The sequence below is a fragment of the Copadichromis virginalis genome, linkage group LG8, assembly GCF_057382275.1.
Source record: "Copadichromis virginalis isolate Kocher_CV1m ecotype Utaka linkage group LG8, C_Virginalis_male_GT1.1, whole genome shotgun sequence".
Classification (NCBI taxonomy): domain Eukaryota; kingdom Metazoa; phylum Chordata; class Actinopteri; order Cichliformes; family Cichlidae; genus Copadichromis; species Copadichromis virginalis.
The window spans coordinates 16,001,541-16,018,662 of record NC_140625.1 but is presented as its reverse complement, the minus strand read 5'-3'; the positions used below and the strand labels follow the sequence as shown (position 1 = coordinate 16,018,662).

At 41.0% G+C, this 17,122-nt stretch overlaps 1 protein-coding gene across 2 annotated transcripts in view; it reads right to left on the bottom strand.

Annotated features, from left to right (window-relative positions):
* Positions 1-29: 29 nt before the first annotated feature.
* Positions 30-17,122, bottom strand: part of LOC146703061 (eukaryotic translation initiation factor 3 subunit C-like) — an 18,397-nt gene continuing 1,304 nt past the window's right edge. Inside the window, exons 2-23 of one of the 2 annotated variants that reach the window (XM_085466168.1) lie at positions 13,738-13,855; positions 13,581-13,646; positions 13,294-13,483; positions 13,076-13,201; positions 12,795-12,849; positions 12,103-12,212; positions 11,851-11,993; positions 11,537-11,690; positions 11,149-11,252; positions 8,550-8,691; positions 8,228-8,353; positions 7,977-8,070; positions 7,590-7,777; positions 7,226-7,450; positions 6,928-7,119; positions 6,015-6,186; positions 5,775-5,934; positions 4,363-4,428; positions 1,137-1,224; positions 830-995; positions 657-698; positions 30-409 (exon numbers count right to left, since the gene is read on the bottom strand). In XM_085466168.1, coding sequence (XP_085322294.1) covers positions 333-409; positions 657-698; positions 830-995; positions 1,137-1,224; positions 4,363-4,428; positions 5,775-5,934; positions 6,015-6,186; positions 6,928-7,119; positions 7,226-7,450; positions 7,590-7,777; positions 7,977-8,070; positions 8,228-8,353; positions 8,550-8,691; positions 11,149-11,252; positions 11,537-11,690; positions 11,851-11,993; positions 12,103-12,212; positions 12,795-12,849; positions 13,076-13,201; positions 13,294-13,483; positions 13,581-13,646; positions 13,738-13,835 — 2,784 coding nt within the window. In that variant the 5' untranslated portion in view covers positions 13,836-13,855 and the 3' untranslated portion in view covers positions 30-332. The other variant, XM_085466169.1, reaches the window with a different exon arrangement.

Here is a 17,122-nt window from a genome sequence, read left to right as displayed (position 1 = left end):
ATTAAAAAACAAAAAACCAAGCACCAAAACACACTTTATTATTTATTTGATAAATATTAGTCAATAACACATTTTTATCCCTTAACTGTACTGCCACACTGTAACGTCAGTAATTTCTGTTAGAAATAATAAAACTTCATATTTATTGGAAGTGGAATATTACATTCTGCAGTTGCTGAGACAAAGCAGCACTAGCAGACATTGGAGTAGCAGCAAAACAGTTTTATTGAGGGAGCACGGCCAAGAGCCAAGCACACAAACATGGGGTGTTGATCTTGTTTTGAAATGAAGACCAGCTCTACTGGAAAAACTGAAATCCACAAACTTCAAGCTCAATAATTTCCTTGATTTTGATTCCTGTAACCGCCTCTCTGGTAACCCGACTGCTTCTGCTGGTAAGATTTCTGATCTGCGGTTGTACAAAGACAACAATCATCTCATTAGTGTTCACACAAATTCATTAAATCACAACAAAAGAAGAAAAAAACAAACAAACCTCAAAACAAATCAAAACACAAAGGTGTTACACTGAAGGACTTTGCATGTTTTCTAGCAATTGCAATTGGACGAATTTAAAATAGCATCTATTGCTGAAAACATAACCCAACCTCATTAACATATGAAACAGGAAACAACCTCAGTGAAATTTAACATACCTCTCTGGTAGGATTGCTTCTGTTGGTAGCCACCTTTCTGATCTGTAATACAAATAAAAGGTCATTATCATCTAATAGCAAGATTAGCCTATGATAACAAAAGTAGACAAAGAAATGGTTCAGAAAGGTTAGAAATAAGTTCCCAAAGTACTGTGAGAACAAGATGAACTTACCCCTGTTGAAGTAACCTCCATAGACGCCCTGTTTGAGGTCAAAGACGCGCTCGTTGTTCTCCACCAAGTTGCCCAGTTTCTCTGCCAACTGCAGAGCCATGTTCTGCAGAGACGTTGGCTCAGTGCGGTGCATCACTACCGTCTGTGTGGGCTGGTCGAGTGACGCCTATTTTGAAGAGAAAAGAGGGGGACCCACATTAAGGGCAGATAAAAAGTAATCACAAATATAAACACTCAAATATAAAAGCCCCCATGAGACTGCTGTGTCTATATTTTCAGTCCACAGAACAGAAACGTCGAGTCCTACCATCAGCTCCTCGTTGATGATCATCTTGCTGATTATGCTGTGGACTGTGGGCATCTCCAATTCAAACATCTCAGACAGCGTAGCCATGCTGAAGGACAGACAAGTGTAGTAAAATTAAGGTTTGGCAGAACAGTGACCGATCATCTTTGGTCTGTGGGGAAGCTGCAGTGGTCTACAGAAATCTGTGGTTTAGTAAAGACTGATGAAACTAATACAGTGGGGCAAAAAAGTATTTAGTCAGCCACCGATTGTGCAAGTTCCCCCACCTAAAATGATGACAGAGGTCAGTAATTTGCACCAGAGGTACACTTCAACTGTGAGAGACAGAATGTGAAAAAAAAATCCATGAATTCACATGGTAGGATTTGTAAAGAATTTATTCGTAAATCAGGGTGGAAAATAAGTATTTGGTCACCTCAAACAAGGAAAATCTCTGGCTCTCACAGACCTGTAACGTCTTCTGTAAGAAGCTTTTCTGTCCCCCACTCGTTACCTGTATGAATGGCACCTGTTTGAACTCATCATCTGTATAAAAGACACCTGTCCACAGCCTCAAACAGTCAGACTCCAAACTCCGCCATGGCCAAGACCAAAGAGCTTTCGAAGGACACCAGGAAAAGTATTGTAGACCTGCACCAGACTGGGAAGAGTGAATCTACAATAGGCAAGCAGCTTGGTGTGAAAAACCAACTGTGGGAGCAATCATCAGAAAATGGAAGACATACAAGACCACTGATAATCTCCCTCGATCTGGGGCTCCACGCAAGATCTCATCCCGTGGGCTCAAAATGATCATGAGAACGGTGAGCAAAGATCCCAGAACCACACGGGGGGACCTGGTGAATGACCTGCAGAGAGCTGGGACCAAAGTCACAAAGGTCACCATCAGTAACACACTACAACGGCAGGGAATCAAATCCCGCAGTGCCAGACGTGTTCCGCTGCTGAAGCCAGTGCATGTCCAGGCCCGTCTGAAGTTTGCCAGAGAGCACATGGATGATACAGCAGAGGATTGGGAGAATGTCATGTGGTCAGATGAAACCAAAGTATATCTTTTTGGTATAAACTCAACTCGTCGTGTTTGGAGGAAGAAGAATACTGAGTTGCATCTAGAGCTGGGCGATATGAGATTTTTTCATATCACGATATGTTTTTTTCATTTCAGGCGATAACGATATCTATCACGATATAAGCCAAATAACTATATTTGTAAGATTTAAATGTGCCGTTGCTCACATGTAAAATGTGAAATAATCAGCAGCTTGTTTTTATTTAAATATTTATTTCCCATAATAAGTTCAACAGGGTAGATGTACTTAAGGAACATGAGACTTTTTCAGATAAATAAAGGCAAATATTGCAAACTACACAAAAGGCAGCCGCTAAAGCGTTTAAGTTTCAAAATAGATCAAACAAAACAGACTAAATTGTCAATTCCACTTACCGGTAGAAACAAAATATTAATTCTAAAAATAAATCTTAGTTTGTTTTACAGAAGAACAGACAAAACTTTTGTCAATATCAAATAAACTGAGAACTAAAAGGAAATTCTCAATCTCTCCTTGTTGTATAGCTGAGCTTTTCAAACAGTTTTAACAGTTACTTTAGTCTGACAAAAGCCGAATGACGAATTAGCGCTTCCAGTCAGAGACTGAGGCTACGTCCACACGTACACGGGTATTTTTGAAAACGGAGATTTTCCGTTTTCGTTTTAAAAAATAATCCCGTCCACAAATAAAGGCAGAAATGAAGGAAAACGCTGCTATGAACATGCCAAAGCAGCAGGTGGCGCTAGATTCCTAACCGTGCCGAAATGTTGGCCAATCAGAAGTCTAGAAGCCTCGGTGGGAAAAAGTAAACAAAGCTGGGGCATAGAAGCAGAACCGAGTCGTATGTGTGGAGGGACAGTAACTGTGTGTATATGTAAGCATTTAAACACTGCAGAGAGTAGAATTAACAGTAACAGTATTGTAGAAATTCATTTCACCGAAACAATAACGTGGCGCACAGTGTGACGCATGCACCAGTTTATTGTATTTCCAGACTTGCTTTCGGCACAATTTAAAGTGCACGCTACTCTGTTTTTTGTCAGACTTGAAATAGCCGAAATACCTTCACACTACGGAACTTCTATGGCTCTTCCGTTTGACAATCTCTCCGGCATTGGAACCATCATCTGTTTTCTCTTCGGTCACGCTCGGTTGATTTTTCTAGTCGGCACACTCATTTCCTCCATTATGCGCTGGCTCCATTACCCGCTGGCTGCTTCCCAAACAAACACACGTGCGGCTTGGCACTTGTGCTGTACGTAACAAGTCACCCGACGTGACGTTGCGGCTGTGATTGGTTCGGCTCTGCGCTACTTAATTTGGATTGGCTGACCTTTTTTTTTTTTTGAGGACAAGAGCGGCGAGGTCTATCGCGATAGCTTAATTTCTCTATCGAGTAAAAGTTATATCGCGATACATATCGTTATCGTTCTATCGCCCAGCTCTAGTTGCATCCCAAGAACACCATACCTACTGTGAAGCATGGGGGTGGAAACATCATGCTATGGGGCTGTTTTTCTGCCAAGGGGACAGGACGACTGATCCGTGTTAAGGACAGAATGAATGGGGCCATGTATCGTGAGATTTTGAGCCAAAACCTCCTTCCATCAGTGAGAACTTTGAAGATGAAACGAGGCTGGGTCTTCCAACATGACAATGATCCAAAACACACCGCCCGGGCAACAAAGGAGTGGCTCCGTAAGAAGCATTTGAAAGTCCTGGAGTGGCCTAGCCAGTCTCCAGACCTCAACCCCATAGAAAATCTGTGGCGGGAGTTGAAAGTCCGTGTTGCTCGGCGACAGCCCCAAAACATCACTGCTCTCGAGAAGATCTGCATGGAGGAATGGGCCAAAATACCAGCTACTGTGTGTGCAAACCTGGTAAAGACCTATAGTAAACGTTTGACCTCTGTTATTGCCAACAAAGGTTATGTTACAAAGTATTGAGTTGTATTTTTGTTATTGACCAAATACTTATTTTCCACCCTGATTTACGAATAAATTCTTTACAAATCCTACCATGTGGATTCATGGATTTTTTTTTCACATTCTGTCTCTCACAGTTGAAGTGTACCTCTGGTGCAAATTACTGACCTCTGTCATCATTTTAAGTGGGGGAACTTGCACAATCGGTGGCTGACTAAATACTTTTTTGCCCCACTGTACATCTGTGCTCACCTGATGGAGTCGTATACACTGCTGTAGGTGAACAGATAGGTCCTCAGTGACTCTTCTTGGATTTTCCTATAGAGATTGAAAATGTGATGTCACTCAGGGGTAAAACCGCAAAGAATTCTGGGAACTCGTGGCAAGAGGTACTAGCGCACGCAGGCTTTCAATTGAAATCAGTTACACAGCGATAAAAAGAAACACAAAAAATGTCAAGAAGCTGTTGTATTATTAACTGCAATAGCCGGTCGCATGACAGCCACGGGAAGCCGACGGGTAAAGAGATCGGTTGTTATCGGATTATGTCGTTGAAGAGAAATTGTTCGAGTCCTGTTTCCGAAGTAACAAAGAGGCAACGGGTGGCCTGGATTGCAGCCATTCAAAGACAAAATATAACGTCCCAGAACACTCCAGCTCACAGGTTAGTCTGCTCCAAGCATTTCCACAAAGGTCAGTCTGCTGTTGTAGTTAATGCGTCATTTTTCTTAACATAATTGGTGATATAGGTTACAAGAAGGTCTGGTGCTGAACAGAAATTGTCGCGCTATGCTCCTTTGTTTATTGTGCATAAATAGTGAATTGTCCTGACACAATATTGCGTTTCGCTTCTGTTATTATGGTACATTGACAAAAACATATACTTTTATTCACAGGATAAAACAGTTGTTTTGTATCACTAATTGCCCAGTACGATTACAGCATACAGTATTATTGTCACTGCTACATTTCTGTGATGCGTACCAGAAATTATTTCTACTACTAATTAATTACCATTGAGCTCAAAGGTCCTATTAATAAACGGTTAACGAATGTGTATCTATGAGGACGATTTGTGAGACTGGTAAACTTATATGTACGATGGTCTTTACTTTCTACACGGTGCATTTCAAGGTCCTGTACCCATCCGTCGGTAAACTGTACCTGGGCTTGTTGCAGTGACCTGAAGTTACTAAACTTCACGAGTGTATGCACTCACTCAAAGAACCGTATAATTATAAATATGAGCGTGGTGAAGTTGGGCAGCACGCTAACGTATTTTGTCCCTCTGTGTGCTCGTAAGGATCTAACACTTTCACTGGTTTGATTTTTTTCCTCGTATCTTTTCTTTGACTTTTCATTAAGTCTGTCTTTGTACGGACCGGCATTGTTCTCCTTCGTTTTGTACATACCTTTTTGTGGGGCAAAGAAAAAGCAAGAATTTATTGGAACCGAAGAATGAACGTTTTGCGGTGCTGCAAATGCTTGCATTTGATGCAGGTACTTGGATTGTTTTGCCACGAGTTACCGGCATGCAATGCGCGAAAGTCACGTGGTCTGTCAATCTCTATTAAAAAAACAAAAAACAAAACATAAGGACGTCTAAGTGGGATTATCACACTGGTGAATGAACCAAGTGATGAACAGGGGCAGTGTATGCTAACCTGACGAGCATCTCGCGTACTCTCTGTGCCTCGGGGAACAGGTCCCAAACCTTACTGTTCATCTTCTCATTGATGATGAAAGAGTGGCAGGTACGCCAGTCTCCCATCTTCATGGCTTTGCTGGCTGCCACCACGTGCTCCCTCATGCTCTCTGGGGGTCCTGGAGGACAAATAAAGCTGTGGTTATCCTCTGTGGATGAAACTTCCTGCTACAACGAGCTCTCGTGATGCGTTTCGTACCTAGCAGGGGCTGTCTCTCCCCGACCCTGAGCTGGTGGTGGAACTGCTTGCTGATCATCCGGCGGCGGGCATCAAACTCATGGGCGGCCATGTAGGGTATTTCCAGCAGCATGGCTGACACCAGGTACACACACTCCAGCAGCTCCAGGTTGATGTGCATGTGGAACGGCACCTATTAGGGAGGATAAACGTCACGATGCATGTGTGTATCATCTAATGGATGTCTGACACATCAGTGTTTTAAAAATAAAGACCCAAACATTTGTCGTTTCATTACAGCCTTGATTTCACACTATTGTGGACACAGGCAGCTGGAGACACCATGGAATAGTTGGCACATTAATGTGAGGTCAAGGCCCATTTAGGGAAAAAACAAAAAAGTAACTAGTCACCAAGTGCACATGAACAATTGTATGAAATCTTCTGGAAATCTGTCCTGCAGCTGTGAGAGAGGGGCCCAAAAATTCACTCACTCACAGAGTAAATCCAGGTTACAAGCAGGTCAACACTGACAGAGAAACCAACATGTTAGTTAGAGTTAACTGCTCTGGTCAGACAGCACTTGGGCGATCGTGGCTCAAGAGTTGGGAGTTCGCCTCGTAATCGGAAGGTTGCCGGTTCGAGCCCCAGCTTGGACAGTCTCGGTCGTTGTGTCCTTGGGCAAGACACTTCACCTGTTGCCTACTGGTGGTGGTCAGAGGGCCTGGTGGCGCCAGTGTCCGGCAGCCTCGCCTCTGTCAGTGCGCCCCAGGGTGGCTGTGGCTACAATGTAGCTTACCATCACCAGTGTGTGAGTGTGTGAATGTGTGCGTGAATGGGTGGATGACTGGATATGTAAAGCGCTTTGGGGTCCTTAGGGACTAGAAAAGCGCTATATAAATACAGGCCATTTACCATTTACCATTTCACTTACTTGTCTTCGCTTTTCAATCTTCTCCTGCTCTGCATTCCTCTCCTGCATGTTCCTCATGAGCAGACCTTGACCCAGCAGCTCCTTGGCACGGCCAGAGGACTGAATGTCCAGCAGTGCATTGTGGGCATCTTTAATCATGCCCTGCCTAAATGCACAAATGCCAAGTTGGACCATTGTTCTGTTGTACAGGATCTGGTAGGAGGAGGGGAAAATGGTTAAAACAGGCGATCTGTATATACAACTAATAGTTAGAGTCAGAACACGTTCATATGAAGAAATAATGATTACGAGTGCCTACCTGTACAGGTGGGTCAGCGTGTTGGATGTTGTCCTGCAGGTGACTCATCAGCATCAGGTCACGTGCCTGGTACCAGCGTGAGTGCAGAGCATGGTGATATATGTGGCAGAGGATAGCACAGGTACGGATACGGTCGGTGCGATCCTTGGCGTAGATGAACTTGCAGAGGCGGTCCATGATCACAGCGCTGTCCTCTCCCTCGCTCTCCTCCTGGTCCTGCTCGGACTACACAACAGAAAATCACTTCAGCACACCATTTTACACCTTATGCATAACATTTCATTAAACATCATAAAAATAGCATCATGATGCAGATGTTTGTCAAGAAAAGAAAGTTCTGATTCTGCACAGTGCCGTCTCTCACCTTGGTCTCTCCCTGCAGGCCCAGGCTGCGTCTGTGAGCTTTGTAGTCAAACTTGTAGTAGGTGTGCATGATTCTGCGCAGGTAGACACGGCAAATTTCTTCTGTGGAGCCTTTGTTCTCCATGTAGGTGAGCAGCCGGTCAACGATGCCACAAACCCTGCCCTCATCTTTGAGATTGTCAACGTATTCTGAAGGAAGATTTAAAAAAAAAGAGAGGAAAGAATAAGCAAAATACATCCATGTGAGCAGCAAATACAGCAATACAAATTTCAAGGGTGATGTAAATCCCACATTTTAGATTGCAACCCGTTAATCCACATTTACAGTCCTAACACATTCACCCTCACAGCAGTTAATAATCGTCATTCAGGTTTTGGCACCACTCACCCTGAGAGTGGGGATCAGTGTTCTGCATGATCTTTGTAAATTCTTCATCCATCCTTTCTACCAGGGTTAAGATGCATCCGCGCACCCTGAAAGGCTAACAAATACACACAAAGAAATGAATACCAGCCCATAGTTCACAAGACAGTTGATACAAATGCAGACAGTTCAACAGCTATGTGAGTGTTTTATTAGTCTAAACTGCTTTCTTTCTTTAAGTCCACAGATTGCTTGGGGTGGATGAGTGGGATCACCTGATCGGAGACGGCCAGATTCTCGCTGTCCTCTGCGATGTTCTCTCCAATGAAGATGTTGTTGTGCTCAAAGAGAATGTCCAGCAGCTCATCTATACAATCCAGACACTTTTTCCACATGTCAGGCTAAAAAAGGAGACAAGCCAGAAGAACCATAACTCAGGAACTCATTCTTTTCAATCCAAAATGTTAAACAGCACAAATAATTTTTGTGATGACTTGCAATTTTAAGATATTTCATGTAACATGAAACACTACAGTAAATCACAGGAACCCTTTTGGTTTTGTTGATACTGTAAGAATTAAAAGCAGTGTCACTCACTTTCATGAAGGCTGCCAGGTTGGGGTTGTAGTCGTACAAGGAGGCAATAATGTTGAACTTGATCTTGACCAGGATACCTTGGCCCAAGTTATTCTCTGCAGCGATGGCTGCCAGAGCATGAAATAGCTCAATTTGAGCCGCCCTGTCAGTGAGGGAGGAGAAAAAAGAAAAAAAGGAGTCAGGATTTGTTCAGGAGAAGAATTTCTCTGAAATTCATATACTGGACATACTTCCACATGACACGCCTGGTTTTACATTGACTGGATATCAACAGTCGTGTGAATACGTAACTTTTTTTAAATATATATTTTTAAGCTTTAGGCTACGTTCACACTGCAGGCGAAAGCGCATCAAATCCGATTTTTTTGACCCTATGCGACCCATATCCGATCATGGTATGACAGTGTGAACGGCACAAATCCGATATTTTCAAATCCGATCTGGGTCACTTTCGTATGTGGTACTGAATCCGATACATATCCGATGTTTCAGAAAGCGACTGCTGTGTGAACGGTCAAGTCGCATTAAATCCGTCTTTTACGTCACTGACACAAGACAGACGCCAATTATCAGCACCGGAGAAGACATCGTGAACGCTTCCTGGCCATCGGGTGAAACTGCTGGGAAGACAACGTTGGAGAAACGTTAACATTTTATTTGTACTGTATAACCTGCAGATTCTGACAGAAATCTGTAACTATCCTTTGAAGCACCGCTCCTCTAAAACAGCAATAAGGATAACTATTACGTTATCTACATTATTATGTAAATAACAAAATAACTTAAAGCAAAAATTGGTTAACATGAAGTCCGAAGTCTTTATATTAAGGCCATCAGTCAAACAATACTGTTTGCTCTGGGTCTAAACAGAGCGCGTTGTGTGTGACGTCTTCTTTTGCGCATGCGGGCCGCTTTGAGCGTTCACACTAGAGTGCGTTTGCTGTCGCATTTTATTTGTAGTGTGAACGAGCAGACAAAAAAATTGGATTTGATCAAAAAATCGGAACTGAGCATTAAGACCTGCAGTGTGAACGTAGTCTTAGTGATAAATGCAGTCGTACCTGTCTGTAGGGCTGGGCCATATTATACCGTTCACGGTAATACCAGTATAATGTTAGGCAATGATAGGAAAATGAAATATCGCGATAGAATATGAGTAAAACGCGCATGCGCAGTGCCTTTGTTTTCATACGCACATGGCCGATTGTTGAGTGAAACAGATGAACCAGAATTGGTTTGTAAAAATGGTGCAACTTCCGTGATGTGGAACTGGTTTGGTGTTTGTCCGTCAGATACACGACAAAGCACATTTTTTTGCAGAACATGCAAGCGGCCGTCGTCATTGTCGTATTTGTCGGATTTGTCGGACTAAGATGCTCTTAAATCTGGGAGTAATCTGGGTCCTAAACTCCGTGGACTTCAGTTCAAACGAACACTGCAGCATCACTGAGCGTTAAAAACTGTCTAAATTCTTTCATCTTTAATAAAACGATCAGCATTGCTGCTTTACCAGGTGTAACTATGAAGTTTAACTTCCAGGCATCCATGAAAACAAAATGTATTACATTTAACAGAGTTAGAAGTTAGCAGGAAGCTAGCGGAAGTTAGCTCGCTAGTTTCGCTAGTTACCTAAGCATGATATAGCATGTTCTGACTGAGAGATTTCTGAAAAAATTCAAACGTACAGCTCTGCTATCACTTCCAACATAAATGAAGACAGGAAACTAAACAGCAGTGACGTTTGTAGGGTTACTGAAGTTGGGCTAGCTGGTATATAATGATGTGCTACGTAATCGCTAGCGACACAGCTATGTTAGCATAACATAAACAGTGAAGCTGGAGGAGGAACACTAACACTTTTCCACCTATAAAAGTTAACGTTAAAGTTCCTGATAGTTAGAGACAAATGCAATCGCATGGCAGGGTGCTGTAAACGGACCAAACTTCAGTCAGGAGAACAACTGAGATAATCCATCCACAATACGAGGTTAGTCATTAATGTGTATGAATGTGAGAGTGAATGAATAGTGGTATTGTAAAGCGCTTTGGGTGCCTTGAAAAGCGCTATATAAATCTAATCCATTATTATTATTATTATTAATATACTGCAACAACATGGGAATAGAGCAGCTGCCAGAGAATTCAACATTAATGAATCAATGGTACAGAAGTGGAGGAAGCAAGAAGAATGAGTTTAATAAAGTTTGATTTATCTGACTGCTTTGTTTCGCTTAATGTGCCTTATAATCCCGTGCACCTTATGGTCCGAAAAATACGTACTGCACCTCTTTTTAACTTCAGTGGATATTATATATGGTTATGCTCAGGATATGTCAGCCCATTTCTACTGGAAATGCCTTTTGGTTAAACTTTCAGCAAGGAATTTGCATTTGCACTGTTACATTTTTATAAAGCTTTAATGTACATAAAAACCAGCTTCTTATTTAAGTGAAAATAAATGGAAGGTTGTCTTTTTGCGCTAGTAATGTTGTGGAGTTGTATTTTGTCTCGCATCAATTATATCGTCGGTTATATCGTTATCGCAAATTTTCAAATATATATCGTGATAAATATTTTTGGCCATATCGCCCTGGTCTACCTGTCTGTTCCCTTTTTGCCTCTTGCTTGCAGGATCTCATTCAGCTTCTTCACCACCACCGCTGTGTTGATCTCGGTGCCTTTAGCAAACATTTTGGGTTTCTCCTGAATGGTCGCAATGGGGGAAAAAACAAACAAACTTAAAATTAAAAATACAAACAACGTGTTGAATAAACTCTTAGAGGCAAGTTTTTCTTTTTACAGTCATTGATTTTGTTAAATTAGCCAGACAATTGCATGTTGATTTTATCACTGTCATTACTATAAATGAACACGTCGGCACTGAAACACAAACAAGCTAAACTAAAATAAGAAGCAGCACCGGTGCATCTATTCTTGTCCGGCCGGCATCAAGTCCAAACAGTTTTATATTACCATCTGTTCTTTACCTTAACCAGAGGTACTCCTCCCTTAACCTTCTCCCAGCCTCCCCCGGCCTCCTCGCCTCCTTCCTCCTCAGCCTCCTCCTCAATTCGTTCTTTCTGTTTGAGCTTCTTCTTCCTCTCCTCCTTCCTGACTCCAGGCTTTTCAGTGTCCTGGGCTCTGAGGACAGACACAGTGTTTGGTAACAACACATTCACTCTACATGACTCTCTCTGCGGTAAAATTTGACTTAAAATCTAAAAAGTGTTTCAAAAGTTTTCTGAAGTATTTAGAACTTGCATACATTTTTTTGTGCAACACAAAATAGAGAAAAACTCACTTCTTGAGGAAGAGCATAGACATGGATGAGGTCTTTCCTTCTTCCTTATCAGAGGTTTCACCGCTGCTGCCTGACTGGTCTGAGCCCCAGTCTTCATCATCATCATCATCGTCATCATCTTCATCAGAGGAAGAAGACTCATCCTTAGAGGGAAAAACTCTAAATCTTAGCTCAAGTAACTGTACAAGTATTGTGTCTTTCCCACCAGATCTTACGCTTTTCTTGCTGTAGTTTAGTTAAATGACCTCTTACCCCAGATCCCTTGGCAGACTTTAGAAACTTGGTGGCTTCTGAAGGCGCCTCAGGCTTTTTCTTCAAGAAGGACTTTGATGACACCTCTCCTTCACTGTCAGAGGACGAGCCTTGTGGACCAAAGAGACAAATCAGACGATGCTGGCTCCTTTCCCCTCAGCACCAACACACATTGATCATCTCATCATTTGCAGCTAATCTTTGTACAGCACGTGAAAATGTGACTGACTGAAGCACAGAATGAAGTAATGAAAGGGGGCAAAAAACTCTTAAACTGAGTTTTTAAGTAATAATGTACAAAGTAAACTTCATAATTTACGTAAAACATTCTAAACTTCATTAGTTATAACTGATTAATCTGCTGCTGGAGTTTCTTCTGAGTAGATTAAAAACAGTCAAAAGTTTCAACCGAACAAACTTTTAAAATCAGCTTAGTTTTTGCAGTTAAACTTCAGATTCTGTATAATATATGTATAATGTATAATATATCATGGAGCTGGACCTTCAACAGTCCTTTTTAATAAGCCCATTTTCACTGGCAGCCTACAGGTTGATGTACAAGAATGATTGATCACTCATGATGAGACTTGACACGTGCACTACACATAGACACATGTGTCTATGCCCCTATTGAATCCTATGCTTTCCGGGTTGAATCCTTTACACATAACCTGTATAAACAACCAGCTCACCAGAGTCCTCTGGCTCCTTCTCCTCCTCCTCCTCATCTGCAGACTCCTGTGGATTCTAGCAGGGAGAGAGAGACAAGACATTCTGATAACTGCTTTTTTTAAGGCTGAAATTCGTATAAATTCTAATACACCAGATTAAATAACACCAGAAGGAAGCTGCTCAGCACATTGACAGTCTTTTGACCACAGAACAGATCTGATGAGACCTAAGTTTACACCCCCCCCCAGAGATTCATACAATGCATAGAAAATAAACATGAAGATTTAGTCTTTGACTTTACCTCCTTGTATGCTGCTATTTCTGACTCAAAGTCTCTGTTGTACTTGCGGATCTTCTGACGCAGGGTGCTGAGAGCTTTTGCATTGTTCTTGTTCATCTTCTTCTTCCCCTCTTTATCCTCCCAAAGCTGTAAAAATAATGTTAAGTATTTGATTAGGACAAACACAATGACAATTAAATCATTAAATTGCAGTTTAATTTTTTGTCCAAGCTACTAACCTGGTTCAAGTAGTCCTCCAAGTCAGCCAGAAGGCGGATATAGAAGGGAGGAACACCCTCTTTATCCACTATATTCTTGCTTTTAAGGAAGGCTCGACAAAGCTGCTCAAACTCCTCCAGACATTTGGACATGTCTCGAATCTTCATAGCGTTGCGGATAGTCTTTATGAGGTTCGTCAACTCTTCAAACCTAAGATTCAAGAATAAATTTAGTCAAAAGAAAGAAAAAAGGGGCAAAATTTTGTATAGACTTTAAAGTTGTGACCTTTTAAAAATACCACACCAACCTTTTATCTTTGGCGCTGCGCACCACTCTTTTTGTGTCCTCCTCATCGTCGCTAAGAAGCAGCGACCTGTGAAAACCAAGTGCACAAGTCAGATCTTTACAGGAAGAACAATGTGTGTGATGAGTTTGTGATGAGATTTATTCCAAGTTTCACTTACTGCTTGAAAGTGGCTCCGGGTGCCTTAGGGGTGATCTCATCGGCAGATGAGGACTCCTCTGACTCACTGTCAGACCCAGTGGCAAAAAATCGAGACATTGCTGAAGGATGCTGCCAATCTGTACAGAAAGTAATGAGTGGTATTACAAAGATGCAGCTCCAGAGTCTACATATGTTCTATCAGCACACATTCAGCTGACAAAGATAATCACTGTGCATCTAGGGCTGGGCCATATTATACCGTTCACGATAATACCGGTACAATGTTAGGCAACGATAAGAAAATGAAATATCACAATAGAATATGGGTAAAACGCGCATGCGCAGTGCCTTTGTTTTCATACAGACATGGCCAAAAAAGCACGGCGGCAACAGAGAATGATTAGGGGGAAAGTGGATTGTTGGGTGAAACGGATGAACCAGAATTGGTTTGTGAAAATGGTGCAGCTTCAGTGATGTGGAACTGGTTTGGTGTTTGTCTGACAGATACACACAAAGAACATTTTTTTTTGTAGAACATGCAAGTGGGCCGTTGTTATTCCCGTATTTGTCAGACTAAGGTGCTCGTAAATCTGGGAGTAATCTGGGTCCTAAACTCCGTGGACTTCAGGTCCAGCATCACTGAGAGTTAAAAACTGTCTAAATTCTTTCAACTTTAATAAAACGATCAGCATTGCTGCTTTACCAGGTGTAATTATGAAGTTTAACTTCCAGGCATCCATGAAAACAGAATTTATTACATTTAACGGCGTTAGAAGTTAGCAGTAAGTTATGGGAAGTTAGCTCGCTAGTTTTGCTAGTTACCTAAGCATGATATAGCATGTTCTGACTGAGAGATTTCTGAAAAAATTCAAACGTACAGCTCTGCTATCACTTCCAACATAAATGAAGACAGGAAACTAAACAGCAGTGACGTTTGTAGGGTTACTGAAGTTGGGCTAGGCAGTATGCTATGCTATGTTAGCATAACATAAACAGTGAAGCTGGAGGACAAACACTAACACTTTTCCACTCGATAAAAGTTAACGTGAAGGTTCCTGATGGTTAGAGACATCTGCTATCGAATGGCAGGATGCTGTAAACGGACCAAACTTCAGTCAGGAGAACAACTGAGATAATCCATCCACAATACGAGGTTAGTCATTAATATACTGCAGCAACATGGGAATAGAGTAGCTGTGATAGAATACAGCATTAATGAATCAATGGTACAGAAGTGGAGGAAGCAAGAAGAATGAGTTTAATAAAGTTTGATTTATCTGACTGCTTTGTTTCACTTAATGTGCCTTATAATCCTGTGCACCTTATAGTCTGAAAAATACATATTTTACTTTTTTATTTGGCACACTGCAGTATAATGTTGCAAAGCACCTCTTTTTAACTTCAGTGGTTATTATACATGGTTATGCTCAGGATATGTCAGCCCATTTCTACTGGAAATGCCTTTTGGTTAAACTTTCAGCAAGGAATTTGCATTTGCACTGTTAAATTTGTATATAGCTTTAATGCACATAAAAAAAACAGCTGCTTGTTTAAGTGAAAATAAATGGATGGGGGTTTTTTTGCGCTAGTAAAGTTGTGGAGTTGTATTTTGTCTCCCAGAAATTATACAGTCAGTTATGTCGTTATCGCAAATTTTCAAATATATATCGTGATATAAATTTTTGGCCATATCACCCTGCTCTATGTGCATCTATTTAAAAAAAAAAAAAAAAAAAAAAAAAAAGAAGCTGATGCTTTAAGTCCCTTAATCACAAAGGGGGTCACCACACTGTAGTTTGGGAGATTAAAAAAAGAAAGAAGAAAAAGACTGTATTCCCTTCCTTATGCATCCTGAAAGGGATTTGTGTCCATTCTTATTAGTGATCAGGGATCTTTTGTTCATTAAACTTGAACCACACATAATCTGCTACAGGGTTTCCCAACCTTGGCACATATTTCACATTAGAAAAAAGAAAATCACACGGTACCACACAAAAGTGTCACAAAAAGCACATTGGTAATTTTCCCCCACGCGCCAGGTATAGTGTTTGTCCCCTGTGTGATATGACCAAAATCTCTTATCCCAATATAAGACGTCCCGATAATTATATAAATCACAAAAACTTAACATTTTCCGTAAATTCTGTGAATCTCGGGCAGCTCGACTCACGTGAAGTGTTTCTAGCTGGGCGTCGTGTACCTGGAGTGGAGTGTTTTAACTAATGCATGAAACTATACATTTTTAGACATAAGTTGTAACGGCCGCTGTTTTCTTTGTGAGTATTTATTACACAGCGTTCTGCGGATAAAAGCCTATTCTAATGTTTAACTCTAAGGTTTATTCTTTAGCACCTGAACTGCTCTTTTTGGCTTCTCATCCGTAAATGCTCTCCAAACCTTTTCACGTGATTCAGTTTATTTTCAAAAGTCTCAAATGGATCTTTAGCTTTATTGTGAAAGGTTTATGTGGAACTAAACCAGCAGACGCAATGGTTTTACCGTCGTTGTTGCTAACGACAAGGCATAAAAACAGGCGCTTGTCCATCCATAGTATGGTTATATTAAATATATGAGAAAGATAGAACTTTAATAAATTAATATAGCCACTACAGTGACCATCAAAACGATGAAAAAAATATTGCCGTAAACAGTTCATTTTGCGACACCACGAAACAAACGATAGCGTAAAATGAAACGATAGAAGTTTTTATATCGTCATCCGATATATATCATTGTATCAAACAGCCCTAGTCCCCAGTATACATTTTTTTGCTTTCTTCTACCACTACTCATGCTAGGGCCTTCATCCGGGTTGGGATTTTCTCCAAGACCCAGGTCAGACTGACTACTTTTTCTTTTAAAACATAGGGCCGATGTCCTGCAGGTTTTAGATGTGTCATTGATCCAACACAGCTGATTTAAATAGCTAAATTACCTCCTCAACATGTCTTTAAATTCTCCAGAGCCCTATTAATGGACTAATCATTTGATTCAGGTGTGTTGACCCAGGTACTAATCAGGTGGAACCAGACGATCTTCCACGGCACACCAGTTGGGAAACACTGGTCTACTATGCAACTCCACATTTGAAAATGGTAAATCCATTCAATATACTCAAACACATAAATAAAAATTTCTGGCTCCATATAGAGCATAGGTGTCAAACTCTGGCCCGCAGCCTAATTACATTTGGCCCACGAAGCCATACCAAATTACTACTAGAGCTGGCTTACTGGTATTATACAGCTTATATATATATATATATATATATATATATATATATATATATATATATATATATATATATACATACATACATATATATACATACATATATATATATATATATATATATATATATATATATATATATATATGTGTATGTATGTATGTATATATATATA